We start from the raw sequence: 18,916 nt of genomic DNA, 5'->3' as shown, positions 1-18,916 counted from the left end.
ACCTGAATAGACAGTGCTCCAGATTCAATGGAATCCTTCTGAAGGAAATCAGATAAATGTTTAAAGGGAAGAATATTGCAGGATTATGCTAAAAGAGAAGAGGTGTAGCTCTCACAAGAAGGCAACATAAGCCTGATTCCATGGGTCTTTTTTTTTCTTTTTAAAAATTATTTTACTTTTAAATTTAGAGTACCCAATTAATTTTTTCCAATTAAGGGGCAATTTAGCGCGGCCAATCCATCTACCCTGCACATCTTTGGGCTGTGGGGGCGAAACCCACGCAGACACGGGGAGAATGCGCAAACTCCACACAGACAGTGAGACCCAGAGCTGGGATCGAACCTGGGATCTCAGCGCCGTGAGGCAGCAGGGCTAACCCACTGCGCCACCATGCTGCCCTATTCCATGGGTCTTTTAAGGAGGGAATGGTCCCCCCACCTGCCTTCATCCCGGTCTGTGCTGATAACCGTTTGGAACTGAGGGAAAGAGTCGGGCAAAGTAATTTGCAGCCTTTCGGCCTGTGGTTAGCGCTGTTGCCTCGCAGCGCCAGGGACCTCGGTTTGATTCCGGCCTTGAGTGACCATCTGTGTGGAGTCTGCGTGTTCTCCCCGTGTGTGCGTGGGCTTCCTCCGGGTGCTCCGGTTTCCTCCCAAGTCCAAAGATGTGCAGGTTAGGGGGATAAATTACCCCCTCGTGTCCAGGGATTTGCAGGTTAGATAGGGTGGTTCAGTAGTTACAGGTGTTTCTCTCTTTATTTGGCTCTGAATATGGCGGTCAATATGGTCGCCTTCCTTAATCCTAATTACGTTTGCTCTAGAGTCGACAGGTATCTTTCGATACCGCCACAAGGTTCAAACCCGAATACTGATCAAAGAGCCGATACACCAGTTAGTTGTTCAACGTCAATACTATTTATTTACACACACAGTAATATCTACTCATGCACAAAATACTACAAACTAAACTATCTCTAACGCTAACGCCTATACTTAGCTTCGGGCGCCCACTCAGTCAGAGGCACAATGGCCGTTGTTCAGATCGGAGGCTGCTGGGGTCGAAGTGGTACAAGAGAACAGCTAAGGCCGTCCGTCTGGGAGCGAGCGTTGACCTTGGACTTACTTGCTTTTGGTGTAGCTGGTGGACGGGTCTCTCCGCTTTGAGAGCCGATTCCAAGAGAGAGATTCTCTCCTGGGACCTTCTTCTTATACCTGAAAGGGCTTCGCGCGCTTTTGGGCGGGCCTTGAACTTGGCCCAATCAATTGATCGCTCGTATTGATCTTGACCAATAAAGGGGTGGGTGCCCTGATGGCTGGGCGAGTCCAAGGTGGCTGTTGGCCTGGCTTTGTTTGTGCTTTCGGTTTGGGGAACTGGCGCCGCGAGGTCTGGAGCCAGATGGGTTACTTGAGGATCTCCCCTTTGTTCCCGGAGATGGGCCATCCATATGTTAATAGACCTACAGTTTCAGTCTCGTCTGTGTGGTGAACCACTGTATTAGGAGATGTAAGGTTCGCCGGTAGCTCCTGCCGGCTGGCTCCGCCCAGGGAGAACTGTATAAATATACATGACCTCCAGTGCCCTGCCATTTCGCCAGCTGCAGCAGGAGGCCACGCATCTGACTGTAATAAAGCCACAGTTGTCCCCAACTTTAGTCTCTGTGCAATTGATCGTGCATCAATTTATTACAGTCAGATTTTCCACAGAATGGATATCCGAATCAAACCCGATCGCCTGCAGCTGGATCCGCACTCGCCCGACGCCAGGAAAGACTTTACTCACTGGCTAGCATGTTTTGAGGCCTACATCAACGCGGCGGACCCCGCGCCAACGGCGGCTCAGAAGATAAACGTCCTGTACTCCAGACTGAGCTCCAGCGTGTTCCCGTTGATCCAGGACGCCACGAATTACACAAAAGCAATGGAACTCCTCAAGGAACACTACGCGCAGAAGGTGAACACGCTCTTCGCCAGGCATGTACTCGCCACCCGCTCGCAACTACCTGGTGAGTCCATCGAAGACTTCTGGCAGGCCCTAATTCCACTTGTCCGGGACTGTGACTGTCAGGCCGTCACGGCGGCCGAACACGCGAATCTCCTCATGCGCGAAGCCTTCGTGACGGGAATTGTGTCGGACCGCATCCGAGAACGATTACTGGAAGGGGCCATGCTCGAACTGGCGGAGACAAAAACCTTGGCGCTCTCCATAACGGTTGCATCCCATAACGTACAATCGTACCTCTCCCGCCGCGCTACCCACCCTTCTACTCCTTCCTACCCCTCCTGGACCCCGCCGACGATCTCCTCAGCCGGGGCCCTGCCTTCCCAATACGCCTGCGCCGCACGCCGATCCGCGCATCCCGGGGGTCCCCGCTGCTACTTCTGCGGTCAGCAGAAGTACCCCCGCCAACACTGCCCGGCCCGCACTGCAGTTTGTAAAGCCTGCAGTAGAAAGGGCCACTTCGCTGCTGTGTGCCAGGCCCCCGCAGTCACTGCGATCGCGCCCGCTATCGCCCCGTCTCCCACTCCAGATGCACAATGGGAGCCGCCATCTTGTCCCCCTTCGGCCACGTGCGCACCATGGGCGCTGCCATCTTGTCCCGACCCTGCAATGTGCGCACCATGGGCGCCACCATCTTGTCCCCCACAGGGTCTCCGGACATCCCGACATCGGAACCGCACACGCTCGCCATCCGATGGCTACCCGCAGCTCGCTTCGATGATGCTAGATCAATCTCGCCCGCACAACCTGGCCACCGCGTCTACGACGGTTAAAATCAACGGCCACGCGACCTCGTGCCTGCTGGACTCCGGGAGCACCGAAAGCTTCGTTCACCCATATACGGTAAGGCGCTGCTCCCTCGCGGTCCACCCTGCCAATCAAAGGATCTCCCTAGCCTCCGGATCCCACTCCGTCCCGATCCGAGGCTTTTGTACAGTCACCTTCACGGTCCAGGGCGTAGAATTTAGTAACTTCCGCCTCTATGTCCTTCCTAATCTCTGCGCTGCACTCCTGTTGGGCCTGGACATCCAGTGCAACCTCCAGAGTCTCACCCTCAAATTCGGTGGGCCCTTACCCCCCCCTTACCGTTTGCGGCCTTGCGACCCTCAAGGTCGATCCCCCCCTCCCTTTTTGCTAATATAACTGCGGATTGCAAGCCCGTTGCCACTAGGAGCAGACGGTACAGCACCCAGGACAAGACCTTCATCAGGGCCGAAGTCCAGCGGCTGGTTAAGGAGGGTATTATCGAGGCCAGCAACAGCCCCTGGAGAGCACAAGTGGCAGTGGTTAAAACTGGGGAGAAACACAGGATGGTCGTGGACTACAGCCAGACCATCAACCGGTACACGCAGCTCGGCGCGTACCCCCTCCCACGCATATCTGATATGGTCAATCAGATTGCGCAGTACTGGGTCTTCTCAACAATTGACCTGAAATCCGCCTACCACCAGCTCCCCATCCGGAAGTCGGACCGGCCATACACGGCCTTCGAGGCGGACGGTCGCCTCTGCCACTTCCTTAGGGTCCCTTTCGGTGTCACAAATGGGGTCTCGGTCTTCCAAAGAGAGATGGACCGAATGGTCGACCAGTACGGTTTGCGGGCCACCTTTCCGTACTTAGATAATGTCACCATCTGCGGCCATGACCAGCAGGACCATGATGCCAACCTCGATAAATTTCTCCGCACCGCCACTCTTCTCAACCTGACCGAGAACAAAGAGAAGTGTGTGTTCAGCACGACCCGGTTAGCCATTCTCGGCTATATAGTCCAAAACGGACTTCTCGGGCCCGACCCCGACCGCATGCGCCCCCTCATGGAACTTCCCCTCCCCCACTGCCCCAAGGCCCTCAAACGCTGCCTGGGGTTCTTTTCCTACTACGCTCAGTGGGTCCCAAACTATGCGGACAAGGCCCGCCCACTCATCCATTCCATCCAATTTCCCCTCGCGGCCGAGGCACAACACGCTTTCGCCCGCATCAGAGCAGACATCGCCAAGGTCGTGGTGCGCGCAGTGCCCTGCCATTTCGCCAGCTGCAGCCGGAGGCCACGCATCTGACTGTAATAAAGCCACAGTTGTCCCCAACTTTAGTCTCTGTGCAATTGATCGTACATCAGTCTGGGAGCTGCGGTCCCAATACACGTACCGGCTCTGTGCCTGCTTGTTTTCTTAGCATTGTCTATAGTTCCCTGCAATCTTTGCAAACATCCATTTTGTATTCTGGAAGTGGCCATCCCAGATGGCTCCAGAGGGATAGGGTGGGGGAGTGGGACTAGGTAAGGTGCTCTTTCAGAGGGTCGGTGCCGACTCGATGGGCCGAATGGTCTCCTGCTGCACTGTAGAAATTCTATGGCCTCCTCCTTCTCAACTTGTGAAGAAAGGTGAAAAGGGAGCTTCATCTCCTCGGTGACAATGCTCTGGAAAAGCCTCGTCCTCGGCCGGAGACAGAGGAAGGGTGCACGTTAGAAAGACGCAGACTCTCTCCACGGTGTCTGTGACTAACCCACACTGTCTTGTATCTCCAGATTGAAGAGGACAAGAGGAAAGAAAGCCTTGTGCCTTTAAGGAGAGCAAAATACGACAAAAAGGTACTGTAGGCTTGGTTTTGAAATTCTCATCCCTGTTTTTGAAATCCATCCAGGGCCTCGTCCTTTCTCACACTGTAACCTTCTCCAGCCCTACAATCCTCCAAATTATCGACACTCCTCCAATTTCCATCACTTCGCCATTGCCGCCTGTGCCACTGGCAGTCAAAGCCTGAAGCATTGGAATTCCCTCCCTAAACCTCTCTATATTTCCTTTAATGTTAACCTCGTCCTTGAAAATGCTCCTTAAAACCTACCTCCATGAGTAAGCTTTTGGATGTCAAAATTCTGTCAACTTTTTATTTATATATTCTTTCACTGAGTGTAATAACCGGCACTGGACTCATCCACCTGGGGATGATTGTTCCCCGTGTTCAATTGGACGGAGTTAACCCAGCACTAGCATAAAAGGCAGGCCGCTGTAGAGCCAGCTAAAAAGGAATGAGGACCCGGTGAAAGGGAACCGGGCCCTGTGCGTGTATGATGCTGTTGCTGAAATAAAGGACTTTTAAGAAGCTCGTTGGACTCCCCTGGCTTTATCACACTGAGATATGGATGTCGCTGGCTAGACCAGCATTTGTTGCCCGTCCCTAATTACCCTTGAACCAAGTGGCTCGCTCGGCCATTTCACATCGCTGTAGGTCTGGAGTCACATGTAGGCCAGACCGGGTAAGGACGGCAGATTTCCTTCCCTAAAAGGACAATAGTGAATCAGATGGGGGTTTTTTGCGATCAATCAGCAATGCTTTCATGGTTACCATCACCGATGCTAGCTTTTAAGTCCAGATCAGTTTTTTATTAATTGGATTTAAATCCACCAGTGGCCATGGGGTGGATTTGAACCTGTACCCCCCAAACCTGCAATCTGGGCCTCTGGGTGACATTACCACTGCGCCACCATCTCATAGAATTTAGAACATAGAACATACAGTGCAGAAGGAGGCCATTCGGCCCATCGGGTCTGCACCGGCCCACTTAAGCCCTCACTTCCACCCCATCCCCCTAACCCAGTCACTAAGGGCAATTTAGCATGGCCAATCCACCTAACCTGCACGTCGTTAGACAGTGGGAGGAAACCGGAGCACCCGGAGGAAACCCACGCAGCCACGAGGAGAAAGTGCAGACTCCGCACAGTGCAATTTACAGTGCAGAAGGAGGGCATTCGGCCCATCGAGTCTGCACCGGCCCTTGGAAAGAGCACCCTATTTAAGCCCACACCTCCACCCTAGCCCCGTAACCCAGTAACCCCACCCAACCTTTTTTGGACACCGAGGGCAATTTAGCATGGCCAATAGACGCAAGCTGCACATCTTTGGACTGTGGGAGGAAACCGGAGCACCCGGAGGAAACCCACGCAGACACGGGGAGAACGTGCGGACTCCTCACAGACAGTGACCCAAGTGGGAATTGAACCTGGGACTCTGGAGCTGTGAAGCCACAGTGCTAACCACTGTGCTACCCTGCCACCTCCTCTAATGGCGAGAGCCTGTGGAGCACCTTGGGGCATTTTATTCCATTAAAGGTGGTACATAAATACAAATTGCTGTTGTTAACCCCAATCCAAAAATGACAACAGTAGCACGTACAGTATACGGTGGCGCAGTGGTTAGCCTCACAGCACCAGGGACCCATGGTTCAATTCCGGTCTTGGGTGACTGTGTGGAGTTTGCACGTTCTCCCCGTGTCTGCGTGGGTTTCCTCCGGGTGCTCTGGTTTCATCCCACAGTCCCGAAATTGCTCCTTAGTGTCCAGGGATGTGCGGATTAGGTCATGGCATTACAGGGATAGGGCGGGGTGGCTATGGATAGTGTGCTCTTTTAACATAGATTAACATAGAATTTACAGTGCAGAAGGAGGCCATTCAGCCCATCGAGTCTGCACCGGCTCTTGGAAAGAGCACCCTAACCAAGGTCAACACCGTCACCCTATCCCCATAACCCAGTAACCCCACCCAACACTAAGGGCAATTTTGGACACTAAGGGCAATTTATCATGGCCAATCCACCTACCCTGCACATCTTTGGACTGTGGGAGGAAACCGGAGCACCCGGAGGAAACCCACGCACACACGGGGAGGATGTGCAGACTCCGCACAGACAGTGACCCAAGTCGGAATCGAACTTGGGACCCTGGAGCTGTGAAGCAATTGTGCTAGCCACAATGCTACCATGGTGCCCCCTCTTCCCCATCTCCCCACAGTCGTCCTGTGTTCTTGATTCATCCCCCCCCCACCCACCGTGATCCCTGGGACCTTTCTCAAGAATCGTTTCTGCCCAATCCCCGTTGTTTTCACATCCTTCCTATAGTGTGCTGCCAGTCCTGAATGCAATCCTCACTTCATCATAGATTATCATAGAATTGGATTGGATTGGATTTGTTTATAGTCACGTGTACAGTGAAGGGTCAGTGCAGACTCAATGGGCTGAATGGCCTCCTGCACAGTAGGGATTCTATTTCATACCATGAAACGTGCTCAATATCACTGCCCACTGCCCAACTCTCAAGTAGTGAACCTATTGCTACCTGGGCCAGCACGCTCCAGGCTGCTTCCTGGTTATGGGAATAAGACATTCCTCGCAAGAACATCTGGCTTGCAAACCTGAAATCCGTGCTGACGAAGGATCATGGAGCGAAATAGAATTTCCTTTTCTCTCCTCTTTCAGATTGTTGTCTTGAAGAAACTGAAGCACAAAGATGGCAACTTCACCGTCAAGCAAAAGATCGAACTCAACAAGGTAACCCCCCCCCCGCCGTTCACCCCGGGTCCCAGCGCACTGGGGCTTCACTCGTAACAAACGCACGGAAAGAAAAAAAAAGAAAGATTTGTATTTCTAGGGCGCCTGTCGCAAAGTGTCCAGGCATTTCGCAGCCAATTTCAATACTTTTTCAATCGTAGGCAGCCTTATAGCGATGGAAATGCAGCTGTCAATTTGCCCACAGCAAGCTCCCACCGACAGCAATGAGCTAATGACCAGTGATGGCGATTCACAGCATCATGGAATGATGTCAGTGCCGGAGGAGATGCCTGTCCCCCTCTTCCCCATCTTCCTTTTCAGGTGGTGATCCAAATTCCCTTTTGAAAGCCCCGGCCTCCACCACGCTCTCAGGCAGTGCATTCCCGATCCTAACTCCTCGCTGTGCGAAGATGTCTCCTCTCCTGCCTCCCTTGCTCCATCGGTCAATCACTTTAAATCTGAGCTCCCTGGTTCTTGATTCATCCGCCCCCCCCCCCCTCCGTGATCCCTGGGACCTTTCTCAAGAACCGTTTCTGCCCTCTCCCCGTTGTTTTCACATCCTTCCCATAGTGTGCTGCCAGTCCTGAATGCAATCCTCACTTCATCATAGATTATCATAGAATTGGATTTGGTTGTCACGTGTACCGAGGTACAGTTAAAAGTATTTTTCTGCCATTCGGCCCATCGAGTCTGCACCGGCTCTTGGAAAGAGCACCCTACCCAAGGTCAACACCTCCACCCGATCCCCATAACCCAGTAACCCCACCCAACACTTTAAGGGCAATTTTGGACACTAAGGGCAATTTATCATGGCCAATTCACCTAACCTGCACATCTTTGGACTGTGGGAGGAAACCGGAGCACCCGGAGGAAACCCACGCTCACACGGGGAGGATGTGCAGACTCCGCACAGACAGTGACCCAAGCCGGAATCGAACCTGGGACCCCGGCGCTGTGAAGCAATTGTGCTATCCACAATGCTACCGTGCTGCCCCCAAAGGCCAAACCAGTATTTTAAACAAGTTTAAAACAACGCCCTTGATTTTCTAATCCGTGGCCCTATTTCTAAAACCCAGGATGCTCTCTGCTTTATTAACTGCCCCTTACTCTGTCCGACCATCTTCAATGATTTATTCACATTGTCGTGGGGCAGGGCTCCAACACCCCAAAGTGTATTCTGGGGCGAGATTCTCCGACCCCCCGCCGGGTCGGAGAATCGCCGGGGGCTGGCGTGAATCCCGCCCCCGCCGGTTGCCGAATTCTCCGGCACCGGATATTCGGCGGGGGCGGGAATCGCGCCGCGCCGGTCGATGGCCCCCCCCCCGGCGATTCTCCGGCCCGCGATGGGCCGAAGTCCCGCTGCTGGAATGCCCGTCCCGCTGGCGAGAATCAAACCACCTCTCTTACCGGCGGTACCCGGCAGCGCGGGCGGGCTCTGGGGGGGCGCGGGGCGATCTGGCTCCAGGGGGTGCCCCCCGCGGTGGCCTGGCCCGCGATCAGGTCCCACCGATCCGCGGGCTGGCCTGCGCCGTGGGGGGCACTCTTTTCCCTCCACCTCGGCCACAGCCTTCACCATGGCCGACGCGCAAGAGACACCCCGCCCCCGCGCATGCGCGGACTTCCGCCAGCCGGCGAAGTCCTTTCGGCCTTGGCTGGCGTGGCGCCAAAAGCCTTTCCCGCCAGTCGGCGGCGCGCCAACCACTCCGGCGCGGGGCCTAGCCCCTCAAGGTGAGGTTTTGGCCCCAAAAGGTGCGGAGAAATCTGCACCTTTGGGGCGGCCCGACGCTGGAGTGGTTCCCGCCACGCCATCCCGCCGGGACCCCCGCCCCGCCGGGTAGGGGAGAATCCCGGCCATGAAGTTCACCTGACCTGTTGAATTTGCCTAGGATAAGCACAAAAGCCTTCACAGCAGGTGCGATTCATCAGACTTCCTAGACATTTAAAACAAGGTTTACTCTAAGATTATAGTTCACACTGTTGCTCTCTTTGGTTAGCTCTGAATATGGCGGTCAATCTGGTCGCCTTCCTTAATTCTAATTACGTTTGCTCTAGAGTCGCCAGGTATCTTTCGATACAGCCACAAGGTTCAAACCGAATACTGATCAAAGACTCGATACACCAGTTCGTCGGTTCAAAGTCAAATGCTTATTTACTTACACACACACACAGTTAAATATACTCATGCACAAATACTACAGACTAAACTATCACTACTGCTAAAGCCTATACTTCGCTTCGGGTGCCCACTCAGTCAGAGGAACAATGGCCGTTGTTCGATTCTGAGGCTGCTGGGGTGGAACTGGTAAAGGGGAACAGCTACGGTCGTCTGTCTGGTAGCGAGCGCTGACCTTGGACTTACTTGTTTCTGGTGCAGCTGTTGGGCAGGTCTCTCCTCGGTGAGAGCCGGGTCCAAGAGAGCGACTCTCTCTTGGGGGCTCCTTCTTATACCCAAAGGGGCTTTGCGCTCTTTTGGGCGGGCCTTGAACTTGGCCCCAATCAATTGGGCCGTTTCTTGATCATTCATATTGATCTCGTCCAATAAAGGGGTGGGTGCCCTGATGGCTGGGCGTGTCCTAGGTGGCCGTTGGCCTGCTTTGTTCCGGTCTCCTCTGGCGTCGGGGTGTCTGCCTTAGTATCGGTTACTCAAATGTTACTCTTTTGTTCCTGGAGATGGGCCATTAGTATGCTAATGCTCCTACAGTTTTGGTCTTGTCTGGGAGCTGTGGCTCCAATATACAGACAAGCTCTGAACCTGCTTGTTTTCTCAGTATTGTCTATTTTCCCTGCAATCTGTGCAAAGTGTCCATTTTGTAATCGGGAAGCGGCCATCCCAGATGGCTACAACACATGTATATATATATATATATATATAGATATATAAAAACACAGCAAGAATTTTTATCAATTACAAACATAAAGACACACCACATAGCTACAGTAATCTATGTATATAACACTTAATGAATTCCCCCTTAGCTGTTCCAATTCAGTAACAAAATCCAATTAAACCAAAACCTCTTTCCAAGGCGTGGCCCAGCACACTGTGTTTTCAGTTGAATGGGACTGGTCCTTTTCCTGAGATTCTGATCCCATTCCAGCCAGCAGATTCAAACTCCTTCTGGGAGCCAACTGTTTCATTAAAGTTTTTTGGCAGTTAGCCACTACCCATGGGCTTTTTACTGGAACAGCTTTTAAATGATAACAGGGAAAACACTTCTTTCTCCTCCTGGAGTCCAAAGCAGTCAAACTGAAACTGAAACCCATTCTCACCTGACAGCCACGGCCCCATGTGCTACAAGTCACATGATCAGAGAGTAAACCTTTCTTAAAGGGACACTCACATGGCAACATATACACCAAAGTCCCTCTGCTCATGCACCCCCTTTGAAATTATATCCTTTATTTTAGATTGTCTTTCTGTGTTTTTCCGACCAAAATGAATCACCTCACACTTTTCTGCGTTAAATTTCATCTGCCACTTGTCCGCCCATTCCATCAACGTGTCTCGAATGATAGAATTACAGTGCCGAAGGAGGCCCATCAACCCATTGAGTCCGCACCGACCCTCCACCCCGACTAGGCCCACTTCCCCGCCCTATCCCTGTAAACCTTCCTAACCTTTGGATACGAAGGGGCAAATATAGCACGGCCAATCTACCTAACCTGCACACCGTTGGACTTGTGGGAGGAAACCGGAGCACCCAGAGGAAACACACACAGACACGGGGAGAACATGCAAACTGCACACAGAGAGTCACCCGAGAGCTGGAATCGAACCCGGGCCCCTGCCGCTGTGAGGCAGCAGTGCTAATCCACTGCCTCCGTGCCATCTGTGTCCTTTTGAAGTTCAACGCCCTCCTCCTCACGGGTCACAATGCTGCCGAGTTTCATATTAACCACAAATTTCGAAAGTGTGCCCTGTATTAGTATCAAGGAGAGCAAGGGGTCCTAAAACGGATCCCTGGGGAACTGCCTTACTCCAAACTGAAAAAAACAACCATTCACCACTACTCTCTCTTTCTTGTCACTGAGCCAATTTCATGTCCATGTTGCAACTGTCCCTTTTACTCTAACGTTGCTCACAAGCCTGTTGAGGGATGAATATTGACCAGGGCACCAGGGGGAACTCTTCATCAAAGAAGCAAATGCGATTGACGAAGGTACCTTTTCATACAGTGAGCTGCTTGGGTCCGGAATGCACTTGCCGGAGGTGTGGTGGAGGCAGGTTCAATCGAGGCATTCAAGAGGGCGTTGGATGATTATTTGAATGGAAACAATGTGCAGAGTTACGGGGAAAAGCAGGGGATTGACACATGTGGATGGCCGGTGCAGACGCGATGGGCTGAATGGCCTCCTACGCCGTGATTCTGCGAATTAGCGCCATGCGATCATCTACATCTGTCCGAAAGGGCGGATGAGGTCACGGTTTAATATCTCATCCTGTCATGGCAGTGCTCCCTCCAAACTGGACTGGAGTGTCAACGTCGATCTTCTGCTCATCCTATCGGGCTGCATCACAGCCTGGTACGGCAACTGCTCGGCCCAGGACCGCACGAAACTTCAGAGAGTCGTGAACACCGCCCAGTCCATCACACGAACCTGCCTCCCATCCGTTGACTCCGTCTACACCTCCCGCTGCCTGGGGAAAGCGGGCAGTATAATCAAAGACCCCTCCCACCCGGCTTACTCACTCTTCCAACTTCTTCCATCGGGCAGGAGATACAGAAGTCTGAGAACACGCACATGAACAGACTCAAAAACAGCTTCTTCCCCACTGTCACCAGACTCCTAAACGACCCTCTTATGGACTGACCTCATTAACACTACACCCTGCATGCTTCATCCGATGCCGGTGTTTATGTAGTTACATTGTATATGTTGTGTTGCCCTATTGTGTATTTTCTTTTATTCCCTTTTCTTCCCATGTACTTAATGATCTGTTGAGCTGCTCACAGAAAAATACTTTTCTCTGTAGCTCGGTACACGTGACAATAAACAAACCCAATCGAATGCAGTGTCTCTGGAATGGGTCTTGAACCCACAACATTGTAGCTCAGGTGTGAGTCAGTGAGCCACAGCGCAATGTAGTCCAGTCCATACCAACTATCATTATCCACCCCCAACACGGACAACAACGTCGGCGGGCTAAATGGAGTTAACCATTACCATGGGTGTCCATCAAAATAATGCTGCTTAAAATTAATCTAAAGCAGGCCGATTACTTTGTGCAATTCAGTGCTTTCCAATTTTAAAACTTCACCAACTCACAGGAAAAGTCAGGTCTATAAGCAGCTCCATCAGCTGTTCACACAGTTAACTTGCGTAAGTTGTTCTATTATTCCAACCTCTCACAGCGTTAGCAGAATCATAGAATCCTTAGAGTGCAGAAGGAGGCCATTCGGCACATCAGGCCGAAACCGTCCCACTGAAAGAGCACTTGTCCCAGGCCCAATCCCCCAGACCCAAAGGACAGAGAGAGATAGCGTGAGGTAAAGGGAGGTGGGAGGAAGTTTGTGTGAGGCAGAAATTCTTGCAGTGACCAGCTGGGCAGAATGGCCTGTTTTTCGCACTGTACCTTCGAGCAGCAAATGGGAACTTCACAACGAATGTGTTACAATTCACGTTGCTATTTGGTGAAAGAGGAGACCAGAGGTCAAACTTTGCTCAGGCTAGGTTTATTCGCAAAGTGAAACATGACAAACGTGGCGGCACAGTGGTTAGCACTGCTGCCTCACGGCGCCAGATATCTGGGTTCGAATCCAGAACGTGCGGAGTCTGCACGTTCTCCTTGTGTCTGCGCGGGTTTCCTCCGGGTGCTCCGGTTTCCCCCCGCAGTCCAAAGGTGTAGGTGGATTGCTCATGATAAATTGCCCCTTAGTGTCCAGGGATGTGCAGGTGAGGTGAGGTTATGGGGATAGGGTAGGAGAGTGGGCCTTTCAGAGGATCAGTGCAGACTCAATGGGCTGAATAGCCTTCTGCACTGTAGGGATTCTACGATTCTGAATGTATAGATCCTCACACTACTCATCACCCTAATATCAATAAGTCTGCTTTTATATGTGCGCAAATAATGAGTGTCCCCCACCTGTTTATCCTTGACCTTAGTTTATGTAATTAACTGAAGGTTCAGGTGTGAGAGGTCAGGTTGTAGGTGTTCCAGTTCGCTCAGGTAGTCCGAGTTACTGCGGAAATAGATACTTTTCCAGGCATGTTGTAATCTCAGGTATGGATGGTCGAGGCTCCGACATTCTTGTCCATCCTATGGCTGACCAGGAATATCTCCTGTTCCTACCACCTGTCATTGACGTTTTGTTGGAAGAATCTCAATGTGTTCGGTCGTATTATGAACACATTTTCCTTGGACACCGGGTCCTGGGGCGGGATTCTCCCCTACCCGGCGGGGTGGGCGGTGCCGGCGCCGAGGAGCGGAGTGAACCACTCCAGCGTCGGGCCGCCCGGAAGGTGCGGAATCCTCCGCACCGTCAGGGGCTAGGCCGGCACCGGCGGGGTTGGCGCCGCGCCAACCTGCGCGGAAGGGGCTTGGTGCCACGCTAACCGGTGCCGAAGGGCCTCCGCCAGCCGGCACGAGTTGCCGCATGCGCGGGAGCGCCAGCGTGTGCTGGCGTCATCCCTGTGAATGCGCGGGGGGGGGGGGGGGTTAGTCTCCGCAACGGCCATGGCAGAGGTCCATAATAACCGGTGCGGAGGGAAAGAGCGCCCCCGCGGCACAGACCCGCCGCGGATCGGTGGGCCCCGATCGCGGGCCAGCCCACCGTGGGGGCACCCCCCAGGGGCCAGATCCCCCCGCGCGCCCCCCCCCCCCCCCGACGACCCTGGAGGCCACCCGCAGAGCCAGGTCCCGCCGGTAAGTACCAGGTTTAATTCACGCCGGCGGGACCGGCCTAAAACGGGCGGCCGCTCGGCCCATCGCAGGCCGGAGAATCGCCGGGGGGCCGCTGACAGCGCCCGCCGACCAGCGGGGCGCGATTCCCGCCCCCGCCAAAATGCCGGCGCCGGAGAATTCGGCAGCCAGCGGGGGCGGGATACACGCTGCCCCCCGGCGATTCTCCGGCTCAGCGGGGGGTCGGTGAATCCCGCCCCTGGAGTGGGACTCAAAACCCAGAGCTTCCAACTAGGGCAGGGAAGCTTCCCCTTTGCGCCCCAAGACTTACAATGACAGCAGGTAGGAGCTCCTAATTTAATCAAGAGCAGAAAACATTGGACTCGAAACCCAGTTGCACGATAAATCGCGCATTTTGTAACTGAAGAAAAATGAACACGTAAGAACCCAGAGTAACTCCCATTACGCCCTTCACACCATCATTTATGGCGCACCTTGGGAGGCACGGTCGTTAGCACTGCTGCCTCACAGTGCCAGGGACCCGGGTTCGATTCCGACCCCGGGCGACTGTGTGGAGTTTGCACAATGTGGTAGGCTATATTAGGGGTATCGCGGTACCTAGGTGGGATGTACCTTTTACTGTAGTACGAGTGGTAGAACCTGCCTGCTGGTTCCGCCCAGCAGGCGGAGCATAAGAGTCTGTGTTTCACCCACAGCAGTCATTCTGTACCGGAGCTGCTGCGGTAACTACTTGTTCATTAAAGCCTGGACTACAATCTCGCTTCAGTAGTGATTGATCGTGCATCACACATTATCCCCGTGTGTGCGTGGGTTTCCTCCGGGTGCTCCGGTTTCCCCCCACAGTCCAAAGATGTGCAGGTTCGGTGGATTGGCCGTGATAAATTACTCCATTCCAGCATCCGCAGTAATTTGCTTTTATAAATTACCCCTTACTGTCTAAAAGGTTAATTGGAGTTATGGGGTTAGGAGGGGGGGGGGGGCCTAGTTAAGGTGCTCCTTCAGAGGGCCAGTGCTGACTCAATGGCATCCTTCTGCACTGTAGGGAGTCTCTGATTTTATTACATTAAAGGCGCGATGTAAATTCATGTTGCTGTCGGAAGGTCTGAGTGCAACAAACAAGCCTTTGAAAGATAGCAGGGAAAGTCAATAAAAGCCACCAGGATCCTGCCCTTGTGATACTCCAAGGCGTAGAGTCATGTTTTTTAACTCAGTGTTGTGATCTGTCTGAACGGGTGATGGAAGTGGATTCAGTAATCGTTTTCTGAAGGGGATTCGGTAAATGCTTGAAGGGTAAAAGTTTGTTCCCACGGGGAAAGAAGACTGGAATAAATGGAAAGAGAGGGCCCGGATGGAGAGAATGGCCTCCTTTCTGTGAAATGAAATGAAATTAAAATCGCTTATTGTCACAAGTAGGCTTCAAATGAAGTTACTGTGAAAAGCCCCTGCTGTATCATTCTGTTATTATCAATCAGCTCGCTGCAAAATTCTAAACAAAAGTATTTCTCTTTCAGCTGCTGCAAATTGATTATTATAATTTAACCAAATTCTACGGCACAGTGAAGTTTGACCTTGAGATATTCAAAGTGGTCGAATATTGCGAGCGAGGCTCGCTGAGGGTGAGTCGGACGAGAGCCTCCTTCGCTTTAATCGGGGACACATTGGGATGGTTGATGCTTTCACTCACTTGACGGTTGTTAGATTTGCTCCTTGTGAATTGGGAGGGAGGAGATGGTGCGAGGGAGGTTAGAAAACAAATCCTGGCTCTGGGTCATTATCCAGTAAACCCTCCTGGAAATCACATACTTTTGGGTGTTTGGTTAGGACAGGATCAAGCTTGGCTGTGATGCCCCTGCAGTTGAAAATCCTGAGAGCATTAGTTGACACACGAAGCATGTTTACTGGAATGTGGCCTTGGCAAGTGGCCCGCTTATCAAATCCAGGAAAAGCTTGGGGGAAGGGGGATGTATGTATTTGCATTTATATAGCAACTTTCATGACCTCAGCATGTGCCAATGTATTTTACGGTCACTTTTAAATTGTTGTCACTGTGGTCATGTATGAAATGCAGACGCCAACCCGAGTATAACAAGATCCCACAAACAGCAACGCGATAATGACCAGATAGTCTATATTAGTGATATTGATTGAGGGATGAATATTGGCCAGGACATTGGGGATAACCCCTCTGAATTGCTAAACTTCTGATAGCCAGTTGGTGAAGGAGGACGCCAGACAGATTTATTCATAAAGTGAGATGTTGCAAATATCTGCAACCCACCAGCAGTGTAAATAAATGTCACCTTATATAACATTCCTTTTCATGAAACAATCAGATCATTGATGACTTGCATCAACCGATTCGATCTTGGAGATTTCCTTTTCTTCCAACATTCGTTTCTCGTTAGCAAGGTCAATCCTGAATCTTTTTTCACTTATACTTTTGAGTGAACGCTAGCCCACATGGAACAACTATCTATTTAACGCTCATTTGGCCAACTGTTTTTAGTCAATCCCTAAAACTTCCACTAAATATTTGACAAAGAGAATCCCAAAACACCCTGCTTTCACCAGAGCTGGTGTTACTGCAGCTATAGTACTTTTAAAAAACTTTTAAAAATGTCTTTAGCTTCCCCAGGCTAAAGGGCAGCATTCCCATTTTAAAAGCTAGTGTTACTGCAGCTAAAGTACTTTAAAAAAACTTTTAAAAATGTTCTCAGCTCCCCAGGCTAAAGGGCAACATTTTCCATTTTAAGAGCTAGTGTTACTGCAGCTAAAGTACTTTTAAAAACCTTTTAAAAATGTTCTTAGCTTCCCTGGCTAAAACCTTTACTCAAGAGATTAAGTAGGTGAGTAGAGTCAATGATAGGACATAGGTTTAAGGTGCAAGGGGCTAAGTTTAGAGCAGATGAGTGCCTGGAACGCGCTGCCGGGGAAGATGGTGGAAGCAGATATGACAGCCACGTTTAAGAGACATCTTGAGAAATATATGAATAGGACGGGAATAGAGTGATACGCACCCTGGAAGTGCAGAAGGTTTCTGTTTAAACAGGCATCATGGTCGGCGCAGGCTTGGAGGGCCGAAGGGCCTGTTCCTATGCTGTATTGTTCTTTGTTCTTTGGTCGAGTGTATGGGGAGTGTGGTTAAAGAACAAAGAACAATACAGCACAGGAACAGGCCCTTCGGCCCTCCAAGCCTGCGTCGATCACGTGTCCTATTAGACCAACCGCCTGTATCCTTCTATACCCCGTCTGTTCATGTGCCTATCCAGATAAGTCTTAACGGTTGCTAACGTACCTGCCTCAACCACCTCACTTGGCAGTGCATTCCAGGCCACCACCACCCTCTGTGTAAAAAACATCCCCCGCACATCTCCCCTGAACCTATCCCCCCTCACCTTGAACTTGTGCCCCCTTGTAATTGTCATTTCCGCCCTGGGAAAAAGCCTCCAACTGTTCACCCTATCTATACCCCTCATACTTTTATAAACTTCTATCAGATCGCCCCTCAGCGTCCGTCTCTCTAGGGAGAACAATCCCAGTTTATTCAATCTCTCCTCATAGCTAATACCCTCCATACCAGGCGACATCCTGGTAAACCTTTTCTGTACTCTCTCCCAAAACCTCCACACCCTTGTGGTAGTGCGGTGACCAGAATTGGACACAGTATTCCAAATGTGGCCTAACCAATGTCCTATATAACTGTTACATAATGTTCGAGCTTTTATACTCGATAACCCGTCCTATGAAGGCAAGCAGGGAATATGCTTTCTTTACCACCATTTCCACCTGTGCTGCCACTTTTAAGGATCTGTTTTTTAAGGATGCGGTTGGAGATTAAGTGGGTGGGATAGAGCCTTTGATAAAGTGGGCTACAGAAGCAGCGAGTTTATTATGACCCTTTCTAAATCAGTTTCCTTCCATACTCATGCAGTCGATAAATGAATGTGAACTAAATTTCAACTAGGGGTGCACATCTCCAAAAATCTTTTCTGGTCCACCCACGTCGACGCTACCACCAAGAAAGCACAACAGCGCCTATACTTCCTCAGGAAACTAAGGAAATTCGGCATGTCCACATTAACCCTTACCAACTTTTACAAATGCACCATAGAAAGCATCCTATCGGGCTGCATCACAGCCTGGTATGGCAACTGCTCGGCCCAGGACCGCAAGAAACTTCAGAGAGTCGTGAACACCGCCCAGTCCGTCACACAAACCTGCCTCCCATCCATTGACTCCATCTACACCGCCCGCTGCCTGGGGAAAGCGGGCAGTATAATCAAAGACCCCTCCTACCCGGCTTACTCACTCTTCCAACTTCTTCCATCGGGCAAGAGATACAGAAGTCTGAGAACACGCACGAACCGACTCAAAAACAGCTTCTTCCCCACTGTCACCAGACTCCTAAATGACCCTCTTATGGACTGACCTCATTAACACTACACCCTGTATGCTTCATCCGATACCAGTGCTTATGTAGTTACATTGTATATGTTGTGTTGCCCTATTATGTATTTTCTTTTATTTTCTTCCCATGTACTTAATGATCTGTTGAGCTGCTCGCAGAAAAATACTTTTCACTGTAGCTCGGTACACGTAACAGTAAACAAATCCAATCCAATCCAATCCAACTATATCTCCAGTAAATTACTGGTGATCATATGAAATTAATCCAAATAAAACCAGCATCTCTTCATCTGATTCTGCTTTTGTATGGAATTAACTACAACAGAAACAGGC

The 18,916-nt window shown here is 51.3% G+C and overlaps 1 protein-coding gene across 1 annotated transcript in view; it reads left to right on the top strand.

Moving 5' to 3' along the window:
• Window positions 1-18,916, top strand: part of LOC140403849 (guanylyl cyclase C-like) — a 154,467-nt gene that overhangs the window by 75,963 nt on the left and 59,588 nt on the right. The window contains exons 13-15 of the mRNA XM_072492042.1: window positions 4,520-4,582; window positions 7,243-7,314; window positions 15,688-15,792. Coding sequence (XP_072348143.1) covers window positions 4,520-4,582; window positions 7,243-7,314; window positions 15,688-15,792 — 240 coding nt within the window. The remainder of the gene's footprint in view (window positions 1-4,519; window positions 4,583-7,242; window positions 7,315-15,687; window positions 15,793-18,916) is intronic.

This window comes from Scyliorhinus torazame, chromosome 29, assembly GCF_047496885.1.
Source record: "Scyliorhinus torazame isolate Kashiwa2021f chromosome 29, sScyTor2.1, whole genome shotgun sequence".
NCBI classification, from domain to species: domain Eukaryota; kingdom Metazoa; phylum Chordata; class Chondrichthyes; order Carcharhiniformes; family Scyliorhinidae; genus Scyliorhinus; species Scyliorhinus torazame.
The sequence above is the reverse complement of the archived record's forward strand: the minus strand, read 5'-3'. Positions and strand labels throughout refer to the sequence as shown.